The sequence below is a fragment of the Leptosomus discolor genome, chromosome 10, assembly GCF_034619465.1.
Source record: "Leptosomus discolor isolate bLepDis1 chromosome 10, bLepDis1.hap2, whole genome shotgun sequence".
Classification (NCBI taxonomy): Eukaryota; Metazoa; Chordata; class Aves; order Leptosomiformes; family Leptosomidae; genus Leptosomus; species Leptosomus discolor.
The window spans coordinates 1643503-1664133 of NC_141400.1; the positions used below are offsets into that span (position 1 = coordinate 1643503).

A 20631-nucleotide genomic window follows, 5' to 3' on the forward strand; every position below is an offset into this window, starting at 1 on the left:
CATCTCCACAGGTCTTGGAGCGGTGGAGAGAAAGCGTTGGAGAGGGATATTTTTAGATGCTCTTTGTACTCAGAGAGCGAAAACACTCTGTGGTTTAAAGGCCATTAGCTTGCTGGGGATGTTTGAAAAACTTAAATACGGGCTTGAGACTCAGGGAGAAGTTTGACACGACGGGATGCAGCAGTTCTGCAGAGATAATGGCAATTTCTGGGCTGAGCGCCGTAGCAGAGACCCCAGGAGGAGCCTGCCCGTGGGACTGCCGGAGCCGGACAATCTGGCCCGTTTAGCTGCCACGTGGACAACCAGCGGGACCAGGGCGGACGATCCCCCAGGCGGGCGCGTTCGCATTGTTCGTGGGGTGACGTCTGTTGTAATGGCTGCGGAGGAGGTGTGGGAAGAGAGCGGACAAGAGGTAACGTGGCGATACGCTGGGACCGTAGCCAACCGTGGGACGGGGCGATGGGGGACGCTGCTGTCCCTCCACCCTCTCCTTGGTGGCTCTGTCCCCTCCCTCCCTGGCCACATCTCGACTCAGTGGCTTAAAATTTAAAGGGCTTTCCAGGCAATGTCACGAGAGGGAAGCGAAGCCTCCGAAGGACCCCCCCCAGGATTCACACCCGCACCCACCAGGGAGCCCTGAGTGGGTGACCCAGGGAGGAAGGGCAGGGGGATGGCGGTGGTGAGTGCAGCGGGCAGGCAGCAAGCAGGCAGCTGCCTGACGCACAGCGCTGGCCGGATTGCCCTTGTGTCCCAGCTTGCGCTGCCTTGGCTGGTGGGGTGGCACAGGATGGGGACAGGAGCTGGGAGGGGGTCAGCAGCGGGCAGAGGACGCAGAGCCCGGCTTCTGGACGCCCCACGGACATCCAGCCCGCAGCCGTGTTTGCACTTCCCCGCCGTGGTGTGGGGCTCAGCCCCACGTGGCGACCATCCCCGCTGGCCAAGGTGGACACGGGGCAGCCTGTTTGGGAGGGAGAGCTCAGCTGCGTGGATTCACGCCTACAAGGCTGGCTGGTCCCGGGGCAGAGGGGAGCTGTGGTGTCTTTTTTTTGGGAGGGTCCCCTGTGAGGCGCTGTGTGGGACAAGGCTCATGGTCTGGCCATTAAAGCGCTAACGGGGTCCTGCAGTGGGACGAGTGGCGAGCAGCCCAGAGGGATGCTGAGGCTGGAGCAGGATGGAGACCGAGGGCATGTGGTGCCTGTGGGGGGAGCACCAGGAAGAGGAACCCTGTTGGCTGGGATAGCCCAGCTGCAGAGCCGGGTGGGAGCAGCTTGATGGTAGCAGAGCCTCCTCCTCCTCCCGGTTCACCCTGCCGAGGCCAGGATTTGTCCCCTGCTGTGGAAATGCTTCGACGCCAGAGGCTGTGGGAAAATGGGAATCTTCCCTCGAAGCAGGGAAGGCTGGGCAGTGTGGGCTCATTTTGCCTGGCACGGCTGAAGGCTGGAAGGGGGGTAGGGTGCAGCAATGCGTGGGGTGGGCGGGAACGCCGGGAGGAGAAAGAGCGATTTATTGTGCAGGACAGCGTGCGTGGGCACGAGGAAAACGGGAACAAGCTCACCATGACTGCACCCCCTCAGGGCTCTGCAGAAACCCAGAGCTGTGAGGTCCCCCTCTTCAAAGAAACAAAGGCAAGGAGTAAACTGCCTTTTAAGGTCTTGATTAGCAGAGACTCGTATGATGTTGCAGCTTGTTGGTCCAGCATCAGGAGACCTCTGCTCTCCTGTGGCGCTAGCAATGCATGGCAGGAGGAATAAGACTTGCTGCCGGTGGTCTTGTCTTGCAATAGTTGATCCATTTTAGGGCCTGTCTCCCTGCCTGGACAGCAGACAGGTGGGTAGCACCTCCGACGCAGCGACCTCCTGAAGTCACGGTGATGGAGGAGGCTCGTGGGCTCCTGAGAGTTGACTCTTGGCCACTTGTGGAGAGGGACTGGAGCCCTCATCATCGCATAGTTGAAAGCCTGGAGGAGTTGCAGGTTGCCTCACAGTAACACGGAGTGTGGTGGGGTAATTCCCACAAATTAATGTGTTGCTAGATAGGCACTTACTTCAATAGAGATGGGGTGGGAGGGATTTCAAGGGTTGCCTGTTCTTCTCAAGGCCTGGGTGGAGAATTGGCAGGTGGGCAAAGGGTGGAGAGCAGCAAGCCTAATTGCCAGTAGCAAAGGAGAGTGGGCTGAAGCCTCCCAGAGTGAGGATAATGTGGCAGAGATGGAGAAGGAGGTCATGGGACCACCACAGCTGGAGATTTCAGATGGTTTAGCTGTCCCATTTTCAGGCAGGAGGGAGAGACAGTTGGCCTGGGCAGGTGGTTGGGCTGTGGGGTCTCCCGGGGCTCCTTTTCGACCATCTCCTCGGTGTTGTGATCACGGGGTGGGTGCCTGCACCCCTCTCCTCCCCCACACACGCCAGCGTGGGACCAGTCCTGGTCTTGCCGAGACCCATTTCCACCCCTCTGCCCTCCAAACGCCACAGCTCAGCGCTTTAAAAATCGCCAAGAGCTTCTGAAAGCAGGGGTGCCAGGGGAAATCGGGGCCCGCCTGCGTGCGGGCAAGGTTATTCACCCCGCGGCGGGCAGCAGCTTGCCAGCGCCGGCTTCCCTGAGCGGCCCTCCCGTTCGCTCCCCGCTGCAGCCGCCGGCCTTTCCCTGAGCTCCCCTCCGCACCTTGGTCCGCTGAAACGGCTTCGGAGAGATTTTCCCGGGGTCGGGGCAGGAGGGTGCTCTCCTCGGCAGCCAGGCACCAGCTTGGCTCCTTCCCGAGGAAGGCAGGCGACCGGGAGCCGAGGGAGGGGGGGGGGGGGGGGGGGGGGGGCAGAGGATGCTCGCCGCGGTCCCCAGCCGCGGGGATGCGGGGTTGCTAGGAGGCAGGTGAAGGTGAAGAGGAGAGCGCTGCGGAGGACCGCAGGCCCAGGTACCGCCGCAGCAGCGGGGACAGGCGACAACCCGGGGAGAGCCCCTGCCGGAGCCGGCGAGCGGAGCCGGCGAGCGGGCGGCCGAGCTTTGAGCCACCCACCCCCACCCCCCGTCCCCGGGAAAAGCCCAGGGGAGCCGGGGCGGAGGGAGCCAGCTCGGTGCTGCGGGAGGACGATGCGGGAGCTGCCGGCCGGCTCGGCCCTCCGCCAGCCCGGGCTGCCGCGGCTCCCTGCCCGCCCTGCCCGCCCTGCCCGCCCCGCCGCTGCCGGCGGAGGCCCTCGGCCGTGAGTAGCGAGGGGGTGCGGGGGGGAGCGGGCCGGCGCGGTGCGGCGCGGTGCGATGCCGGGGGGGGGGGGGGATGGCTGGCGGGATGGATGCTCATCCTCCCGCAAGGGCGAGCGGGGTGATGCCGCCCGCCGCAGAGCCCCGGGGGAGGCCGGGGGAGGGGGGGGAGCCGTGCCCTTGGGAAGCCGCTTGCAAGGGATAAGGGGAGCACAAGGAGCCCGGCGCCGGGCCGGCCTGCGGGGATGCTGCCGCTGCCGCCGCTGCCCTTGGGCTGCCTCTTGCCGGGATGTCCTTGGGAGAACGCGCCGAGCAGCCTCCCCACGGCCCCCCGCCACACACCGGACTCCGCGGGGCGAGAGATGAGCCCTTGGCAGCCCACCCGGGGCAGGGAGCTGGCTCTAGCCCAAGATGGTCAGGAGGAAGAGGAGGATGGGCAAGGGGAGCCTGAAGAGGGGGGCGGGGGGGGGGGCGGTGAGCACCGGGGTCTCTGATCCGCCTTCCCCCTTCTCCTAGATCCGCATGTCAGACCAGAACAGCACCGACGATGGGGAGTCAGACCCCCAGCACAGCCTGTCTATGGTCTTCCTCCTCGTCCTTGTCTTCTTCATCATGGGGCTGGTGGGTTTCCTGATCTGTCATGTCCTGAAGAAGAAGGGTTACCGGTGCCGGACTTTCAGGGACGAGCTCGACCCAGATAACAAAGATGTGCTGGCGGAGCTCCAGGCCCGTGAGTGCTGGGGCGATGGGGGCTCCGTGGGGGCTCGGGTGCTGTCTTTCACCTGGCATGGACCAAAGCTCCTTAAACATGCTTCTGGGATGCAGGCTGGGGGTGGGAGGGTTACCTGTCACATGCACTGGGTTGGGAAAAAGGGATGGGGCAGTCAGAGCAGCGCAACGCTGCCCGGGAATCAGGACCGTGCTGCCCAGAGAGCCCTCTGATCTGCTGGCTCCGCAGGCTGCTGAAGGCTGGTGGTGCCAGGGAGGTAGGAACCAGCATCTGGCCCTTGCTGAAGTGGCATTATCACCAAAAGATAATACTGATGAATGGCCAAACCCTGCCAAATCCCCAGTGCCTGAATTATAACCCATGTCCCCTACAAGCAAAGCATCCTCCACCCAGGGCATGAGCTGTCCCTCTGCCCCTTTGGTGTTAGGAGTTCTGCCATGGGACCAGCTTGGTGCCTGCTAAAGGTCATGTCCTCTTCTAGTCCCTGTTGTGCTCATGCAGCCTAAAGGAATTGGGATCTTGGCCCTGCACTGGAAGGGGACATTTAGGGATTTTTTCCATAGCTTCAGCCCACCGTAACTGGCTCTCAGGTAGTAGGACTGGGAAGTCAGTGCAGCATTGAGCACGGGTGCAAGCCAGAGCTCAGTCCAAGCAAGCTCTGTTGTTCGGTCGTTTCATGAGGCTCTGCTGAAACGCAGAAGACACCTTCCTCGAGCTGCTTCCTTACCTGAAAATGGCCAAAGGGTGCTACATAACTCCTCCTGCTCCTCTGTGCCACCGTCAGCGCTCAGGAGGGTCAGCACCTCCTGCTGTCACTTCTTGTGCACAGGAGGGAAACCTGCCTTCCCCAGCTGCCCCGTGGATGCAGCGGGAGCTTCCAGGTGGCCTTGGATATGCTCCTCTGGCTTCAGTGACTTGGCTGCATGTGACATGGAGACAGTGTCTCAACCTTCCAGGATTGTCTTTGCCTGCTGGAGTTGCCACAAGCCAGGGAAACATCTCTGTGGGCTTCCAGGAACGCAGCAGCAGCCCCTGACCATGCTCTTTGAGACAGCTGCCTGCCAGACCACATCTCTGACCTGCTCACAGGAATATATAACACTGCAGCCTGGGCTGAAGGGCCAGCCAGCCAAACCTCCTGCCTCCAACAGTGGCCAGAAGCAGGTTGCGATGCATGCTGGGGATGAACACCCCAGCGGAGCAGACACTGGGCCAAGCTCCCCCAGCATATTCTAAGCTTCTAACAGTATGTAGCTCCAGGGTTTTCTCCATCAGAGATGGCTTCTCCATATTTAACAGGACCCAGTGGGTTTCTTTTCTGTGAACTTATCCCGTTTACCTCTGGAGACTTTCAGCACCCACAGCATCCTGCACCCAGGGGCTCCAGGGCTGGACTGTCCCCACGAGAAGCCTCCTCTTTTGAGTTGTTTTGAGCGTGCTTCCCACTTGTTTCTCCTGATGCTCTCTGGTTCTGAAGGAGCAACGCAACCGCCATCTCCCTGCACACATGGCTGACATTTTAGCCATTTCTTTTTCAGGGTGAGGGATCTGGTGCTCCCCGGGGGCTTCTCAGTGTGACCGGGGACACGAGGCTTCTCCAACCTCTCTGTCCACATGGTTGCTCCTAGAGAGGGACTGGTGAGCTGAGTGTCTGAATCCTAGCCCTCAGTGCCATGTTTTCTTTTTTTCAGATGAAGAGGAGGAGCTGAATGAGGACACTGTGGAGAAGATTGTGAGATGCATCATCCAAAATGAAGGTGGGCATTTCCTAGGGCTGGCCTGGAGATGTGCTGACTGCTTTGGCTGATGCATTCCGTTTTTCCTTTCTCTTCAGCAAATGCAGAAGCCCTCAAGGAGATGCTGGGGGACAATGAAGGGGACATCCCAGTGCCAGTGCCCAGGTGAGGGAAGCCTGTATCAGCTTGTAGCTCCTGCAGAGTAAGGGAGCAGCCTTTGGGTATCACATGGGTCTGGAGACTTGGCAGCCAGCCCCTTTCCAGCTTGTTGTAAAGCATCTTCCCAAGAGTAAGTCCTGCTCCCCCAAGGACTGTGATGAGCTCTTCACCTCACTGTCAAGAGGAATATATCTTCCTCATTCCTGTCCTCACAGGAGGTCCCCTCCAGAGCTGCTACTTTTCAGGGCTTGCTGCAGTGAGGCTGCACCACGGTGGGCGAGCCTCCTCCAGGTCACACGACCTGTCATGTCCTTCTCCTGTTGCAGCCTTTGTCCCCACCGTAACAGTCAGGATGGAGGCCCACCACACCACCACACGGTGCATCTGGGCTCCACGCAGGCCCCCTGCATCCACTGCAGCAAGAGGAAGAGGCACCCACTGCATCGGCAAGGACGGTCCAAGGATGGCAAAGGCAGGATGCATCCTGGAGAGACCACCGTCTTCTCAGTGGGCAGGTACTTAAACGAGTCTTGCCAGTCATGGCCCGCCTGCTCTGATGGAGCAAGCATCACGGAGAGCCTTCTCACTTCCCCTGTTCCTCGCACCTTCCCCACTTGCCCCGCGCCAGGCACCCTCTTGCTCTTCCCCATTTAGGCGCCCCAGTAGTAGCTCTGCAGCTGGGAGTCCTTTGGACCCAGGTGCCTCTCGCCCCTGGAAATGCCTGTGGTACGTGGTAGGCTGTGATGCAGCGGTGGCTGCCCTCCTTCTCCAGGAAGGTGACTCAAGCCTGGGTTGTCCTGCTGACTCAGTGCTGGGCAGAGCCCCAGATCCATGTCCTTTCAAAGCCTGCTGTCCCAGCTATGTGTGAGCAGGGCTCTTGCTGCCCAACAGGGCAGTGACCCGAGGTTTTAGGGGTCTCATTAGGAGGAGGAAGAGGTGATAGCAGGTCCTAGGTACAAGCTACCAGCCACCACCGTCAGAATGAAAGAGTGGCTGTGCTCCTTCAGATCGTTGCCTCCAATAATCACTGTAATTAGGTGACATGGCAGGAATATAAGAACAGGGGAGTGGACCTGATACTTCCCACAAATACTATTCCAGTCCCCACCTGGTCTCACCTCAAGGGACTTCCTGAGCTTCCTGTGGTCTCTGCGTAGTCAGTAACATTTAGTGCCATCTGTAGTCTTGCCCAGGTTGCCCAGTTCCCCAGCAGGAAGGTTTAGCATGCACAAGACCTTTAGCAAAGTCTTCCAGGGCTCAGCTCCCTACTGCGGTGGTGACTGGGGCAGGGTGACAAGCAATTGCTGGTCTCTGGGTGGCCACCCTGGTGAGACACAAAGCTCTGCTGTGCTCAGATCCTGCAGCGGGTCTTCATTCAGGGCCTGAGCCTTGATGAATCTGCATGTTGTGGTCCAGAGAGACGGTCCTTTCACAGCAATGTTAGGCCAGAGAGGGCATCAGGGGGTGCGGGGTTTTCCACCATCAGTAGGGAGGTGGATTGGGGGCTTTGTGGGGAACTGGAGAAGAGGAGAGACACGCCTGACCTCCCCATGCTGAACGGCGGCTAAGATCACACCTTCTGGAGACTGACAGCTTCTGGCTTCTGCTCTGCCTGTTGCTGTCAGCTGTCCTTGGTGGTGGTGTTTAGTAAGCCAGATCTCTGCACAGTTGCATGTTCAAGGCTAATGTCATTCCCTGGCTGGGGCCCAGCTCCATCCAGTCCTCTGGGTCCTTTGTCCACGCTCTTCTCACTCACCTCTCGCTCACCTGAGTGCTGGAGAAGACGGCCTCCTTTCCTAAAGGCACCTTCCCTCAAATCTTGGTTTTCTCTCTTTATCGTTGTTAATATCCCATGTCACATCAGCCTTCTCCATGGGTCAGTCATTATATTCCTCCAGGGTTGTATTTCAAAAGTTTCCACTTCCTGAATCTAGTTGGTACGAGGTCCAGCTGCTAAGGGGCCTATGTGCCCATGAGGTACAAAACTACCTCCAAATCGTGGTTCTCATTTGCAAGCTGGCCCCTTTGCTCTTTCAGATCCTGGATGACTTTTCTGGGACTGCCCTTGCTGTGTCTTATTTACTACAACTATCTTGATTGCATGAAATACTTTGACTTATGACTGATCCTACATATAAAAGCTCCTTTAACCCGCCTCTTCTGTCACAATCCTCAGGTCTTGTTCTCTTTTTTTTTTTAAATGTTGCTTCTGTCTCGGACACAGAGGTTGAGAGTCCAGCCCCCTTCCCTATAACCTGCAGCTCATTGACTGAGTCTGGTCCGCGTCTGGTAGGCACAGGCTCATTGCTAAAAGAGGGGAAAGGAGTGAGGTTAGTGAAGGTCCACCAAGATTATCAGGGGCTGGAGCATGTGGCATGTGAGGAGCTGCCGAGGGAACGGGGTTTGTTTAGCCTGAAGAAGTATGAGGGGGGGAATCAAATTGCTCTCTAAAACTACTCAGAGGGGTGGGGGGCATTTAAATGAAGACAGAGCTAGACTCTTCTCAGAAACGCACAGGGAAGGGCAAGACTCAAGGGCCGCAAGTTGCAGCAAGAGAAATCCAGAAAAGACGTAAGGAAAAACTCTTTCACCACGAGAATGGTGCAGACCTGAGACAAGGCCCAGAGGAGCGGAGGGGGAATCCATCCCTGGGGATTTCCAAAACGTGACTCGACAGGCCCCAAGGCAACCTGATTGAGGGTGGGAGGTGGTCCGGTTTTAGGCAAAGGGTTGGACTGGAGGCCTCCCGATGGCTTTTCACACCTAAATTATTCTATACTTCTGATGTAATCAGGATTGTAAGATCTGTACTCTTACATCATTGAACGATTTAGCATTTATCTTAGGGCTTCCCCTAAACCAGTTGTTGTCAGTGGCAGAACTTGTCCACGGAAGCATCTGCATCTGACCCTCTGCCCTCAGCCCCATCAGCCGCAGCGTGTCTCGCTCTACTGAATCAAACGCCTTAGTGCTGCTGACTAGGCAGACAGCCAGCGCTCTCCTGCCTTTCCCTCCACCGCCCAGAGGTTGGTTATGTTACCTCCTGTGCCCCCACCAGTCCAAAGCCTGCCTGCTCCTTTGAATGCCCTCCTGGCTCTTCCAGCTCAATGGCATTTCCAAGAAATGATCCTACCACTTGTGCCTCCTGCCTATCCCTCTTTAGGACTGGAATGTTCTTTGGTTCTTCCCAAATCGCAGCGCTGGTGCCTTGTCTCCAAATATCTGGACGGACCTGAAAGGCCACATTTGCTGCTGCATGGCCTGACCCAAGTAGCCCTGTGGGTACCCTCTCCGGAGCTGGAGCATTTCTCATCTTGACCCTTCCAATCATGAGCGGCATTTCTGACTGCAGTGCTGAGGGGTCTTTACCACCCACAGACAGCCACCTGGTTCTCAGCCTGGTGATGGGCTCCTTCATCTCTGGCATCTCATCTGGCATCTGTTCTTATCTCTTGGACCTTTCTTCTCAGCTTCTTCCTTCAGAATGGCTGCGCTGCCACGCGCTTGACCTTCGGGTCTTGTTCCATCAACCCCAGCAGCGTTTGAACTCAGCTGCTGAAATGGCATTCTGCCCTGATGCCGACTCGCAGCCGAAGCTCAGCAGAGCTGGGGCTGTCTGCAGCTTCTCCACGTGTGACTCAAGTGCAGGGAGAGCGGCTGCTGGGTGAGTCACAGGCTGCATGAGGTCTCTGTGCTGGGATCAGCGTTCTTTGGCCGGTGGACACCAGCTCACCGTGGAAGAGGTTTTCCATCCGCTGGTCCAGCAGCGGCTTGCACTGCTTGTGAAGAGGAGTCACAGCGTTAATCATAACCAGCTCGCTTGCAATTCAGACATTTAGGCTTTACCTATGCATTACCCGTCACAAATCACACAGCTATGGTAGATCCCTGACCTCTCTTCTCCCCACGTGCAATATTGCACCACCTCTGATTATAAACACACCCTTTGAGGGTGTCAGACCAACTTCTGCAGCTGTTCTCCTGCCTACCCTGGAGCTCTGAGCTGTTACCTGGTACATGGTGAACCTTGGTGAACCACTAGGTACCACCCATCACTCCAGGGGATGGTGGAAAATGTGATCTGGTGGATTTTAGCCAAACAACTCCTCCTGCCATTGATCCCTGTACCTAAATATAGCTCACTCTGCTGGAACCCTGTCCCTGCCCTCACTTTGGGTACATTGTCTGCCAAAAACTGGCTCTTATTCTCCTGATGGCAATCAGTCACCAAGTGCAGTGCCTATGCAGCTCTGCATGGCCATCCCTTCCTCATCAGGCTTAGCCAGTTTGCATTTCACCTTCTGAATCACACCTGAGTTTCTGTACAAGCTCCTGTTCCTCCAGGTTGCATCTCTGAGCATTTCCAAGAGCTGCAGGGAGGACAGGCTGGCAGGGTCTGCACCAGACAACATTTGGATTGACCTTTTCATCCTTCTCTTTCTATTCATTTTGCCAGAAATGAAGGGCAAATGGGGTTAAGTCAGTCGGGGCAGGGCTGGAGTGGGGGTCGGTGGTGTTGAATGGGTCTGGAGATCAGCACCAGATGATGACCAAGAGAGGAGACCGCAGGCTGGAGGTGCGGGAAAGCTGGAAATACAGCTGGTGGAGAAGAGGGAAAGGATTTTGATCTGTCCTGCCCCCACTGCAGGTTTCGTGTCACACACATCGGGAAGAAACCCGCTTTCCATGAGCAGCAGGACGGTCCCCTGCCCGATGGCAGCCGGGAGCTGAGCACGGAGGAGCTGGAGCACAGCAGCGACCGGCTCCAGCGGGAGCGGGCTCGCAATGGGACTGTCCCCACGGGGGGCCTGCAGAACGGAGCCGTCCAGAAAGGTGCCCAGAGTGGCAAAGGTGGGGAGCAGAGCCGCTCCACCACCCCAGCCCCGAACACACCAGCCAGCTCCGGCACTCGCGACAGCCGCCGGGCAGGCAAGGGCTCCGGTGGGGCAGGCTCGCTGCAGGATGCTGGCACTGCTCCCGGGAGCGCAAGCCGCCAGCGGAAGCTCCTGAGCCATCGGGTGCTGGGAGGGTCGAGTCCCAGTATCCCAGGAGAGCTGGTGCAGGAAGGAGCCAGCATCTACCTGGAGGAGACCGGACTGGGGTCAGCAGATGAAGTGTCAGATATTCACGGGAGCCTGAGTCTGCACGAACAGGCTGACGAGTTCGCAAGGGACGACAGCAACAGACAACAGCCTGGAGCAGAGGTCGTGGGGCAGCAGGTAGGTTCCTCCTCTTCCTTGTCCCCGTGTGGTACCCTGGGGTGGAGGGTTTGAAGGGTTGTGGCACGGCACCTCACGTCCTGCTGCCGACAAGATCAACCAGCGCAAGCACAGCGGCACGAGCTGTGCAGCAGGGACAGGCGAACTGAGGCTGGTGCCAGGCTGACTGTGGAACCTGCCCTGTCCTGCCCACCCTGTTCCTGCTTACCCTTCTTGATGGCATTTTCCCAGCTGTTTCCTAATGTCTGGGACGTGCAGAGTCACTGTGACAGTTCCCACCCTGCTGGTACCCGCACCGTGGGGAAAGGGCAGGTCCGCTGGTTGACTTGCACAGGAGATGCTACAGACCTGCTGCCAGCTGCCCCTCCGGCAAGGGGTGCGGTTTTCTTTGTGGTTGGGCTCTTTGGGGACATCCATTGGGACCACTTTTTCTTGACCTGGGGGAACTCTGCTGCTGCACATAGCTCAGTCTACCCAAAACCGTAGCTTAGCTGCAGTGCTGGGGCTCAATATGGCCAGCAACGTGCAGGCAGGGACAGACGTCTCCAGGACCCTTTCTTCCCTTGAAGGCTAGGAAACGGTGAAGCCAACTGGCTGTTTGCTTCTTGGTTGTTCTTCCTTGCCCTGGAAGCGCTGGTGCTGGCTGTGCTCAGAGAGGAGAACAGCAGAGCTGGTGGGCTCTCAGCACCCCAGTATCTCCCAATCTCTCTACCCAACCATGTTCCTGGAGGTGCTAGAGAGCTCCAGGGCAGCACTGGCAAGGATACCATCTGCTTGGCCGTTGATGGTCCCCGATTTGGGGGATTTGCTCCCTGCTGCTGCCTCTAGGCTGTTACCACCGAGCAAATGATGCTGGCGGGGGTGGTAGCCGACACCCGATGTGTTCGTTCACTCACTCACACGCTCACCCATGGTTCTGCAGTTGCAGAAGGATGATTTTCATGGAAGGGGCCCGGGGGAAGTCCCCTGGTGTGGTGTCACCCTACCAAGGTGAGGCTGGGGAAAGGTGCCTAGTTAAATGCAGACTAAGGAAAAAGCAGGAACATGCTGTGTTTATTGTGTCCCTCTGCTTTCTGGTGGCCAGGTTGGAGGTTTGAGCCATTTTACAGAGAAGGGCAGCCCGCGGCAGCCATGGCAGCCAGAACTGACGAGCTCTTCTCCAGAGACCTGGAGAAGGGGCAACAGGTCATCCTTTCTCCCATGGCTCACCACACCTTGGGAGATGGTCATGGACCTTCTGAGCTCCAGGGAAAGATTCACAAGAAAGACAAGTCCAGAGACACTGGACTCCTCTTCATCTGTCCCCTCTGTGGTGCCAGGCTCTCGCCTCAGACCCTGTGCCGGGCATTGGGGTGTCGCTTCAGCAGTCTCCAGGACACAAGGTCCTAGGAGAACACTGATGGGACCTCACCGGGATGTTTGCCACCAAGCCCTGGTGCTGCTTGGACGATCCCTTGTCCCTCAGGTCCCAGGCAGGGCCACCATGAGGGTTGTTAGCTGCTGCTCAACACGTCCTGCAGGTGCTTGGGCTTGATCTGTAGTCAGCTCCTGGAGCCTCAGCGGGGTTGTGCACACCTGCGTGTGCACGACTGCTGGGGACAACAGAGGCCCTGTCCCGTCCCATCTCCCTCGCTCCTACGAGAGTGCTGACATCCACACCCCTCCTCCCTCCCGCAGGAGCCCATCGCCGTGGTGCAAGACCGAGGAGCGACTGTGTGACGTGAGTGCTCGTCCCCGGTCCCTGGGGCGATGTCCAGGGTCAGGGTGGAGAGGGTGGGGGGGAAGGCACTGCCCCAGTCACAGCCAGGTGGCGGACAGAGAGTGAACCCCTTCTCCAAAAGGATCGGTTCCCAAGGCACCGGGTCCTGTGGGGACAGGTCCCCTTGCCCAAGTGTCCTGCCACGGGCAGGGCTGCCGGCCATGCCGGCTCTGGGCAGGCCCGAGGCCAGGGCAGCCTGAGCTGGCGGGTGATGCCATGGCTGCAGGGACAAGCCCCATCCTGCCCCTCTCCCCACAGCTCCTCTCCGCTCCCGGCTGGAGTGTGGCTGGGAGGTGCACGGCCGGGCTGGGGGCTCTGCTGCAGGGGGACCGCGGGGCAGCCGGCCCCAGCCCCGGGTGGGCAGCTACGTGCTTGGCATGGCCAGAGCGACGCGCCGACGTTACAGACAACCGCGCTCGGCGCCAGACCTCATCCCATTGGCAATAGGTACCCGACTCCCACCCACCGCACCCGCCCTGGAGAATCCTCCCCAGGAGGACCCTTGGGCCTGGCAAGAGCAGGACAGCATCCAGTCCCTGCTGCCCCCCCTGGCCCCTGCAGCCCCCCGGCACTGGGGGGAAGGATGCATCAGAGGGGGCTGCAGGGAGGGGCAGGGATGGAGGCAGCGCCTGGAGCCCCCCGGGGCGGGGGGCAGCACCCCCCCACCCATCTGGCACGTTCACCGCAGAGCACAGCCCCCCCTGGGCACTCCTGCCACGCAGAGCCGTCACAGGCACAAATCCTGCACCAGCGAAGGACCCTGCAGGTCCCTGGGAGACGCTGGCGGAGAGAGGAGCTTCCAGCCCCATCTCAGCACAGGAGGGGCCGGAACCTGCCCTGGGGGCAGGGTCGCACCCCGGCCAGGCCAGCGGGCAGCCCCAGTGCCCGCGGCGAGCTTTGGTGTGTAACCGCACTGTACATAGACGAGCTAAAACCATTAAAGCTGCTGAACCCCTCGGCAGAGTCAACTGGCTTTATTGGGGCACAGCCCCCCACCCGCCCGGCCCTGCCTGCAGGGAGATGCCTGGGGGGGCAGGCAGGGCCCCAGGGCTGAGCCCCCTCGGGGAACCAGGGCGATGCCAGGCAGGAGGCCGGGTGAGGTGGGGCATAGCCACGGCACCGAGCACCCTGATAAAGGGGCGGCCAGGATGCCCTGTGCTCTGTAGGGAGACAAGCGGCGCTGGGCAGGATGCGGCCCCAGAGAGACCAGCTCAGGGCACGGGGCAGCACCAGCCCCTGCTGCTGGGACAGCAACCCATGGCAGCTCGCTTGGGCAAAGCTTTTTGGGGAGTGGGGAGGGATGGGGGATCCCGCAGGGTCAGCTGAAGTGCAGCTCAGGATCGGGCTCAGGGGCTCTGCCCGGCGGCGGCGGGGGTGCGCGGAGCTGTAGAGAGAGGAGAGGGGAAGCAGCACCAACAGGCTGTGAGGCCACTCGCCCCCCCCTTCAGATCCCCCCAAAGCACACGGGTGGCACCGTCCCCCATCACAGGAGGGCTTCGGGCAGGTTTGGGGGGCACAGCACCGCTGTGGTTTGGCTTACCGGCCGGAGGCGGGTGGCTGCCAGGTCTGGAGAGCTCTGCCCGCTGCCCGTGCCATCCTGCCTGCAGTCTGGAAGGGCTGAGCAGCTCAGCCTGGCTCGCTGCATGCACCACCCCCCCCCCCCCGGCCCCTTTCCCAGCCTCCCCTCCCCCTCGACACCCACCTCCCAGTGGCGTTTCAGGAGACAGGCTGGGGGCCAGACTGGTCCCAGGGACGAGGCCAGGAGGGGAGAAGGGCGGTGGGGACGGCGACGGCAGCTCCTGCGAAGACAAAGCCAAGAAGGGTGGGAACAGCAGAGAGGGTGTCCAGCCACCGGCAGCCACGGCACAAGATGGGGGGGGGGCTGCCCCATGCCGAAGGGACACGGTGACCCTCCCCGTCGCTGACCTGCCCAGCTGGCCCGTGGCCCCCGGTGAGCTCCTCCACCACCAGGGAGGGGAAGACACCGATGCGGCCATCGAAGTCGCCTGTCCAGAAGCCATCATCCACCTCGCCGGGGGCGCGGGGCAGCACCCGGATGATGGCCCCCTCGGGGAAGCTGAGCTCCTCCGGGCTCTGCCCTTCGTAGTCGTACAGGGCTCGCACCAGCCAGGCTGTGGGGAGGGTGGGGTGGGGGCTCAGCACCCCCCGGTGCTGCTACTGCAGGGGCTCAGCATCCCCTAGGCACTAGCCCCATGCATCTGTCCCCCTTCCCAGGGGAGGTGACACCCCAGCACCCACCTCCGGGCTCCAGCACCAGCTCCGCAGCCATGATGCTGGAAAGCTGGCGGTGCAGGGCAGAGGGTCCTGGGGGGCCGGCCCCGACCCCCGGCTCACCACCCAGGGACAGCAGGTACTTTTCGGGAACATAGCCCACCTGGCCTGCCTTGTTCCGAGCCTGAAGGGGCAGAAAACATGTGATCATCCCAGCCCCTAGGGCAGGGACAGTCCTGGGGACCTCTGAAATGTGTCACGCCCAGCATGGGAGTGGCTCAGCCTGCTCCCACCTTCACCCACTCCTCTGCGTCACCGTCCTCGATGACCTCCAGCTCCTCGCCCTGGGTGATGGACAGCTCGTCTGCCTGGCAGCCCTGCAGGGGACAGGGGACAAAGTGGCAAGGAGGCTGGCGTGCTGGCCCTGGGCAGGCAGGGTGAGGGGCAGGCAGCCATGGCCGTACCTGGTACCCAAAGATCACCCGGCAAGTGTAGGGGTAGGTGCGGGCAGCAGGGCTGGGCTCGTCATCCTCGTCTAGCTCGTCACTGTCCTCATAGTCATCGAACTCTGCCGGATCCAGCCCTGTGGGCACCTCCTTGCCTGCCCCCACCGTGGCCCCCGCTAGCCACGCGTCCACATCCAGCCCCGCTGCCCGCAGCAGCGCCAGCCGTGCCTCTGCCTTCACCCGGCTGACCTGGGGCGGGAGGACATTGTCAAGTTCTAAGGGGACACCTCCAGGGTGGAAGGGCAGCCCAGCAAGCCCCATCGCACCTGGTCCCCAGCGTGGTGGCCACAGTGTCAGGGCATTCCCAGCGCCGCGTCCCCAGCCTCCCCATCTCCCCATCCCTGTGCGTCCCCTTCTCTGGAGGTCACAAACCTCAAGGCCACCCCGAGCCTCCTGCCCAGGGGACCCACCTCTGCCTTCCGGATGTTTTCCCTTGCTTCTTCCATCCGCCGCTCCACGGCGGCCGCCTCCGCCTCCGGGACCTGCTGCCGCCTGGCCTCCAGCCGCTGCAGCACCTGGGCGGGCACCCGCAGGTCAGCAGGGTGGTGGGAGGCTGGGGGGGGGGGGGGGGGGAGGGCAAGGAAAGCCCCTCCTTGAACTTGCCCGTGCTCTGTGGGGAAGGACGGCACCCACCTCCTCACTGTGTGCCTTGTTTTTGCAGTCCCGGGCCACCCGCGTGGCCCAGCGCCGTGCCTCTTTCTCCAGGCTGGCCCCATCGTCCCCCGGCGGCAGCAGGCACACCTGGGCAAGGAGGACACGGGGGGCTGAGAAGGGGCTGGCTGTGCGGAGCCCCTTCTGCCATAATTTCGTCCCCGTCCCCCCCCACCTACCTCCTCCACCCCAGCAAGCTGGAAGTGCTGCTCGGGGGCCAGGGCGAAGGCAGGGTGGTCCTGCAGGAAGAGGAGCAGGTCCTGCTCCCGGCATACCTGTGGCAGGGGAGCAGTATGGGGCTGGGGGGCTTGCCCATCCTCTCCTGCCCCCCCCCCCCCCCCCCACGCCCCCGGGATGGGTGCCGTTACCCGTGTGGATGCCTCCACAACACCCTGGAACCAGTCCCGCGTGGCCCGGCAGGTCTCCACCTCCGTCCGGCTGGCCGTCGACAAGTGCTCCCGCAGCCGCTCGTAGAGGTCACCATCCAGCGCCTGGGGGAAAGCAGGTGGGGAACCCCACCCCGGCACTGCCTGCATCCCCCCCAGGAGCATCCCTGACCGCTGCCCCCCGCCCCCCCCCCCCCCCAGCCAGCCCTGTCCCTGCACTGGCAGGACCCTCCCTGCTGGACCCCCTCGCAGTGGCATCGGGGATGCTTCGTGCGGGACCCTGGGGAGCGGAGGCAGGGGGGGTGCGGGCAGCTCCTACCTGCATGGCGGCGGGCAGCTCCACCCGCCGGTAATGCTCCAGGTGGGCGGTGGCAGAGACCAGGGCAAAGCCGTACTCGTTCTGCACCCCCACGAGCTGCCTCGAGTGCTCGGCCAGCCGTGCTGAGAACTGTGGGGACGGGGAGAGCAGGGCTTGGTGACAGGGTGGGGGCCACTACCCCATGTCCCTCTGCTTGGGTACCCCGCCGGTCCCCCGCACTGCTGACCTTGGCGCTGAGTTTTTGCAGGCTGGCTTTGGTGTGAAATATCCTCCGGTCGCTCTTCCGGAGCCTGGGAAGGTTGGGGGTGACATGAGACCAACCCACGGCCATGGCAGGACCCCCACACCATCACCTCCACTCACCGAGCCTCCACATCGGCTGCCTTGTCCTTGGCCACCTCACTGCTCCGCTGGAGGTGGGTGAACTGCTTCTTCGCCTTGTCCAGCTCCTTCACCGTCTCCAGGAGCTCCGCCTGCGCCTTCTGCAGTCGCTCAATGCCCTGTGGGGAGTGTCAGCTGCGGGGGGACACAGCTGTCCCCACTGCCTGGGCACAGGGGACGTGTCCTCGCCCCAGTACCTTCTTGAGCATCCTCTCCTTGGAGAGGCGGGCGGTCCGGGCAGTCTCCATGGCGAGGGCACGGTAGCTCTCCGAGGCGGTGACACGGACCTGCCCAGCGTGCGCGGTCCCTTCGATGACGCCCTTCCAGACAGCGACTGCACTCCTGCGGGGGCAGGGGGTGACAGGGCAGGGTAGTCTCCTGCCTCCCTGCCAGCTTTTGGGGATGCCAGGCAGGACAGCCAGCACCCCCAGCCCCTGCGGTCTTCTCTGAGTTGGCTACCACATCCTTGGGGACATCCCACCCAGGGCTGCATCCCCGGGACACCCAAATCCTGGTTGGCATTAGGCATCTCCCAGCTGGGAGGGCCATGGATGGGCGCAGCCAGCCCCAGCCCCTCGTCCCTGTCCCTGTCCCCAGCCCACCTTGAGTCGCCGGCCTCGCCGCGCCCCCGCTGCCAGTCTCGCTTCACGAACTGGCTCGCCAGCCTCTGCAGCGCCTGCGAACAGACCTGTCATCACTGGCACTCCCCAACCCTGCTGGGTACCTCAGCACCCTGCTGTCCTGCTCTGGGGCCAAAACTGGGTTCTCCCACACCAGCTGCCCACCCCATGGGTGTCCCCAGAGCAGGGGATACACACACCCCACAGTGGCTTGGTGTCAGCAGGGATCCCATCATGCTCCCCATGGGAAAAACTTTCCAGGAAGCAGCCACCACCATGAGGGGTGCCCCCTCACTGTGGCTTTTGGGACTGAGGGCCAAGAAGGGGACGCCAGAGAGGAACATTGGTTGCAGAGGGAAAGTAGAGGAGCTCCCAGCAAAGCCAAGCACAGCAAGGCCCCGACCCTGGGGTGGGTGGTTGCCCCCCAGCTTTGGGGAGGCAGAGGGAGCAGGGTGGCATGATGCTCGGCTGCAGGAAGAGGGGACAGAACTCTGCTGCAGGGTGTCCCTGAGGGATGCTGCAGGGACATCTCACAGAGCAAAACCAGGCTCTGACATTTAAGAGCAAAGCCCTGTCGGTGATGACCCAGCAGTCAGCAGAGCCGAGCGGTTTCATCCCCCTACAAGGTTTTCCCTCCGGGCCCCCAAAACCCCTGAGGTTTGGGCCACACGGTGCTCAGCAAAGCACCCCAGTGGGTGCCCTAATGTGGCTGGTGCCCCCCCGGCAGGGAAAACGCCGAGCCCATCTGCCACTGCCCTCCACGGCCGGTGCAGCGCGGCCAAACCCCGCTTTGCTGGGATAATTCCCGATGGTGCCCATCGCCTGCATGGGGCCCTGCCCTGCTCTGGAGCACCCGGTGTGGGAAGGACGGGGCTCGGTGCTCCTGCCTCCCGGGGCCGTTGGTCCCGAAACCGGTGGCACCTCCTTACCTGCCCGTACTCCCTGTCGATGGCAGCCCTCTGCTTGCTGTAGGACCTGTGGGGAGAGGGCACGCAGGGCAGGCAAGGACCCATGTAGGGGGGCAGGAGATCGCACCCTTGCCATCACCCCCCTGCCACCACCCTCCCGCCACCACCCCGCACCAGGATGTCCCCATCTGGCCGCCCCAGCGGGTGATGGAGCCCACGACCTCCACGCGGCAGGCTCAAGGTGAGCCGTGCCTGGCAGGCTGGCCCTTGCCACACGTGTGGGATGAGCTGGCCGGTCTCAGCTTGTAGTGACACGCACACACACACGCACACAGACACGCGTGGGGACCCTACCTGATGTCCTCCAGCAGCTCGGCGTCCCGCTGCTGCTTGCCCTGCAGGCCCGAGAGCTGCTCGAGGAGGTGGACCCGCACCTCCTGGGTGAGCTTCACCTGCGGGACGGCACCGCTCACCGCTCAGCGCCCGGCGACCGCTGCGGCCCCGGCCGGCCTGGGCTGCGGGGGCGGGGGGGGGGGGGGTGCGCTGCCCCGCCGGCCCCGGTACCGGTGCCCACTGCCCCTCCGCCCCCCGCCGCCTCCCCGGGTGCCGCTGCAGGGGTCTGCGGCCACCGCTCAGGCCTCGGTGCCGCTTTCCCAGCCCCGGTGAGGGTCCGCCGGCGGCGACACTGGATCTCCGCAGCAGGACCCGTCCCCGGTCCGCCGGCACCGATGGAGGGCCCGGTCCCGCCTCCCCGGTCCCGATGCTGCCGGGACCCGCCCCGGTGCCCCGCCCCGGCCCCAGGCTCACCTTTCGCGGCGGCGGCTGCATCCCGGCGCTCCCCCCCCCCCCCCCGCCCCGGTCCCGCTCCGGTCCCCGCCGCCGCCGGCACCGCCCCGCGTGTGCGGAGCCCGGAACTGCCGGGACCGGCCCCGCCCCGCCCCGCCCTTGGCTCCGCCCTCCGCGAGGCCCCGCCCCCCTCCCGGCTGACCCGCCCTCCCCAGCCCGCCCCTTTACCCAGGCAAGCCACGCGTCGGCGAAAGCCCCGCCCATCGCGTCAGGCTAAGCCACGCCCCCTGCGGTGGCCCCTCCCGCGCCACCTAGTGGTGGGTGGTGGGTGCTGAGCGCCTCGCCGGAGCGCTGGGACAGGGCCGGGGGGAGCCGGGGACACGGGGAGGCAGAAGGGGGAGGGACAGGGGGAGTTGGGGACCTGGAGGGCACCGGGGTCCATGTGCTTTGGCAGGGGGACATGGGGAGTGCTGGGGCACAGGGACGCCGCACACGCTGGGGACCGAGTCCTTGCGGGCGAGGGCGAACAGGGTGCTGGTCCCAGGATGTGGTGACACGTGGGGTGCGGGGGCAGTGGTTCTGGGTCACGGGGAGGGAGATGGGGGGTGCTGGGGCACTGGTCCTGGGGTGTGGGGGTACGTGGGGTAAGCAGGGCCACAGCCCCCAGGGACAGGGACACGTGGGGTCCCACGTCACATGGAGGACGCAGAGCCCCCGGCTCGGCAGGACCTTGTCATGGGGACACAGGCGCGGTGCTGAGCAGTGGCATTTGGGGGGGGAGGCATCTGGAATCACAAGGGCTCCCCAGCCAGCCCTTGCCCCATCTGCCCCCTGCTCCCTCTGTCCGCCTCCCTCCCCCCTGCCATTCCCTTTAGCTCTCACTTCTCTTTCTGTCCTGCTTTTTCTCCGCCTGTCATTCCCACAGAGCTCATGGCTCTCCCTGATGTCCCTTTTGTCCCCTTCTTGCTCTTTCCCTGACACTTTTGGGGTCAGCTGCACACGCCCTAGTTCCCCTGATGCGTGCGAGGCTGGGCTGGGGCTGTGTCG

At 62.4% G+C, this 20631-nt stretch overlaps 2 protein-coding genes across 2 annotated transcripts; one reads left to right on the top strand and one right to left on the bottom strand.

The window, feature by feature from the left end:
• Positions 1-289: 289 nt before the first annotated feature.
• Positions 290-12760, top strand: RELL2 (RELT like 2). Its single transcript, XM_086471232.1, has 8 exons — positions 290-412; positions 3709-3922; positions 5614-5679; positions 5757-5823; positions 6144-6332; positions 10466-11036; positions 12502-12556; positions 12714-12760. The coding sequence occupies exons 1-8, from the start codon at positions 374-376 to the stop codon at positions 12758-12760; spliced, it is 1248 nt and encodes a 415-aa protein (XP_086327358.1). The 5' UTR covers positions 290-373.
• A 1338-nt stretch (positions 12761-14098) lies between these two features.
• On the bottom strand, positions 14099-19626 carry FCHSD1 (FCH and double SH3 domains 1). The gene is made up of 19 exons (XM_086470779.1): positions 19606-19626; positions 19153-19250; positions 18820-18865; positions 17873-17946; positions 17468-17612; positions 17253-17389; positions 17116-17179; positions 16890-17018; positions 16553-16675; positions 16364-16459; positions 16167-16274; positions 15944-16048; positions 15492-15722; positions 15321-15404; positions 15055-15211; positions 14722-14927; positions 14498-14594; positions 14336-14403; positions 14099-14179 (listed from the first exon to the last, which is right to left on the bottom strand). Exons 1-19 carry the CDS (start codon positions 19624-19626, stop codon positions 14114-14116), a joined length of 2055 nt encoding a protein of 684 aa, XP_086326905.1. The 3' UTR covers positions 14099-14113.
• Positions 19627-20631: the final 1005 nt, after the last annotated feature.

What these genes read in the sequence shown, in the direction of transcription:
- RELL2 (XM_086471232.1), top strand. Translation starts at nt 374, where the DNA reads ATGGCTGCGGAGGAGGTGTGGGAAGAGAGCGGACAAGAG. An exon ending in GGGAAGAGAGCGGACAAGAG is followed by an intron (nt 413 to 3,708) that starts GTAACGTGGCGA and finishes CCCTTCTCCTAG; the next exon opens with ATCCGCATGTCAGACCAGAA. An exon ending in CAGAGGTCGTGGGGCAGCAG is followed by an intron (nt 11,037 to 12,501) that starts GTAGGTTCCTCC and finishes CTTGTCCCTCAG; the next exon opens with GTCCCAGGCAGGGCCACCAT.
- FCHSD1 (XM_086470779.1), bottom strand. Translation starts at nt 19,626, where the DNA reads ATGCAGCCGCCGCCGCGAAAG. An exon ending in TTGTGGAGGCATCCACACGG is followed by an intron (nt 16,460 to 16,552) that starts GTAACGGCACCC and finishes CCCCTGCCACAG; the next exon opens with GTATGCCGGGAGCAGGACCT. An exon ending in TCCTGAAACGCCACTGGGAG is followed by an intron (nt 14,404 to 14,497) that starts GTGGGTGTCGAG and finishes CAGCCCTTCCAG; the next exon opens with ACTGCAGGCAGGATGGCACG.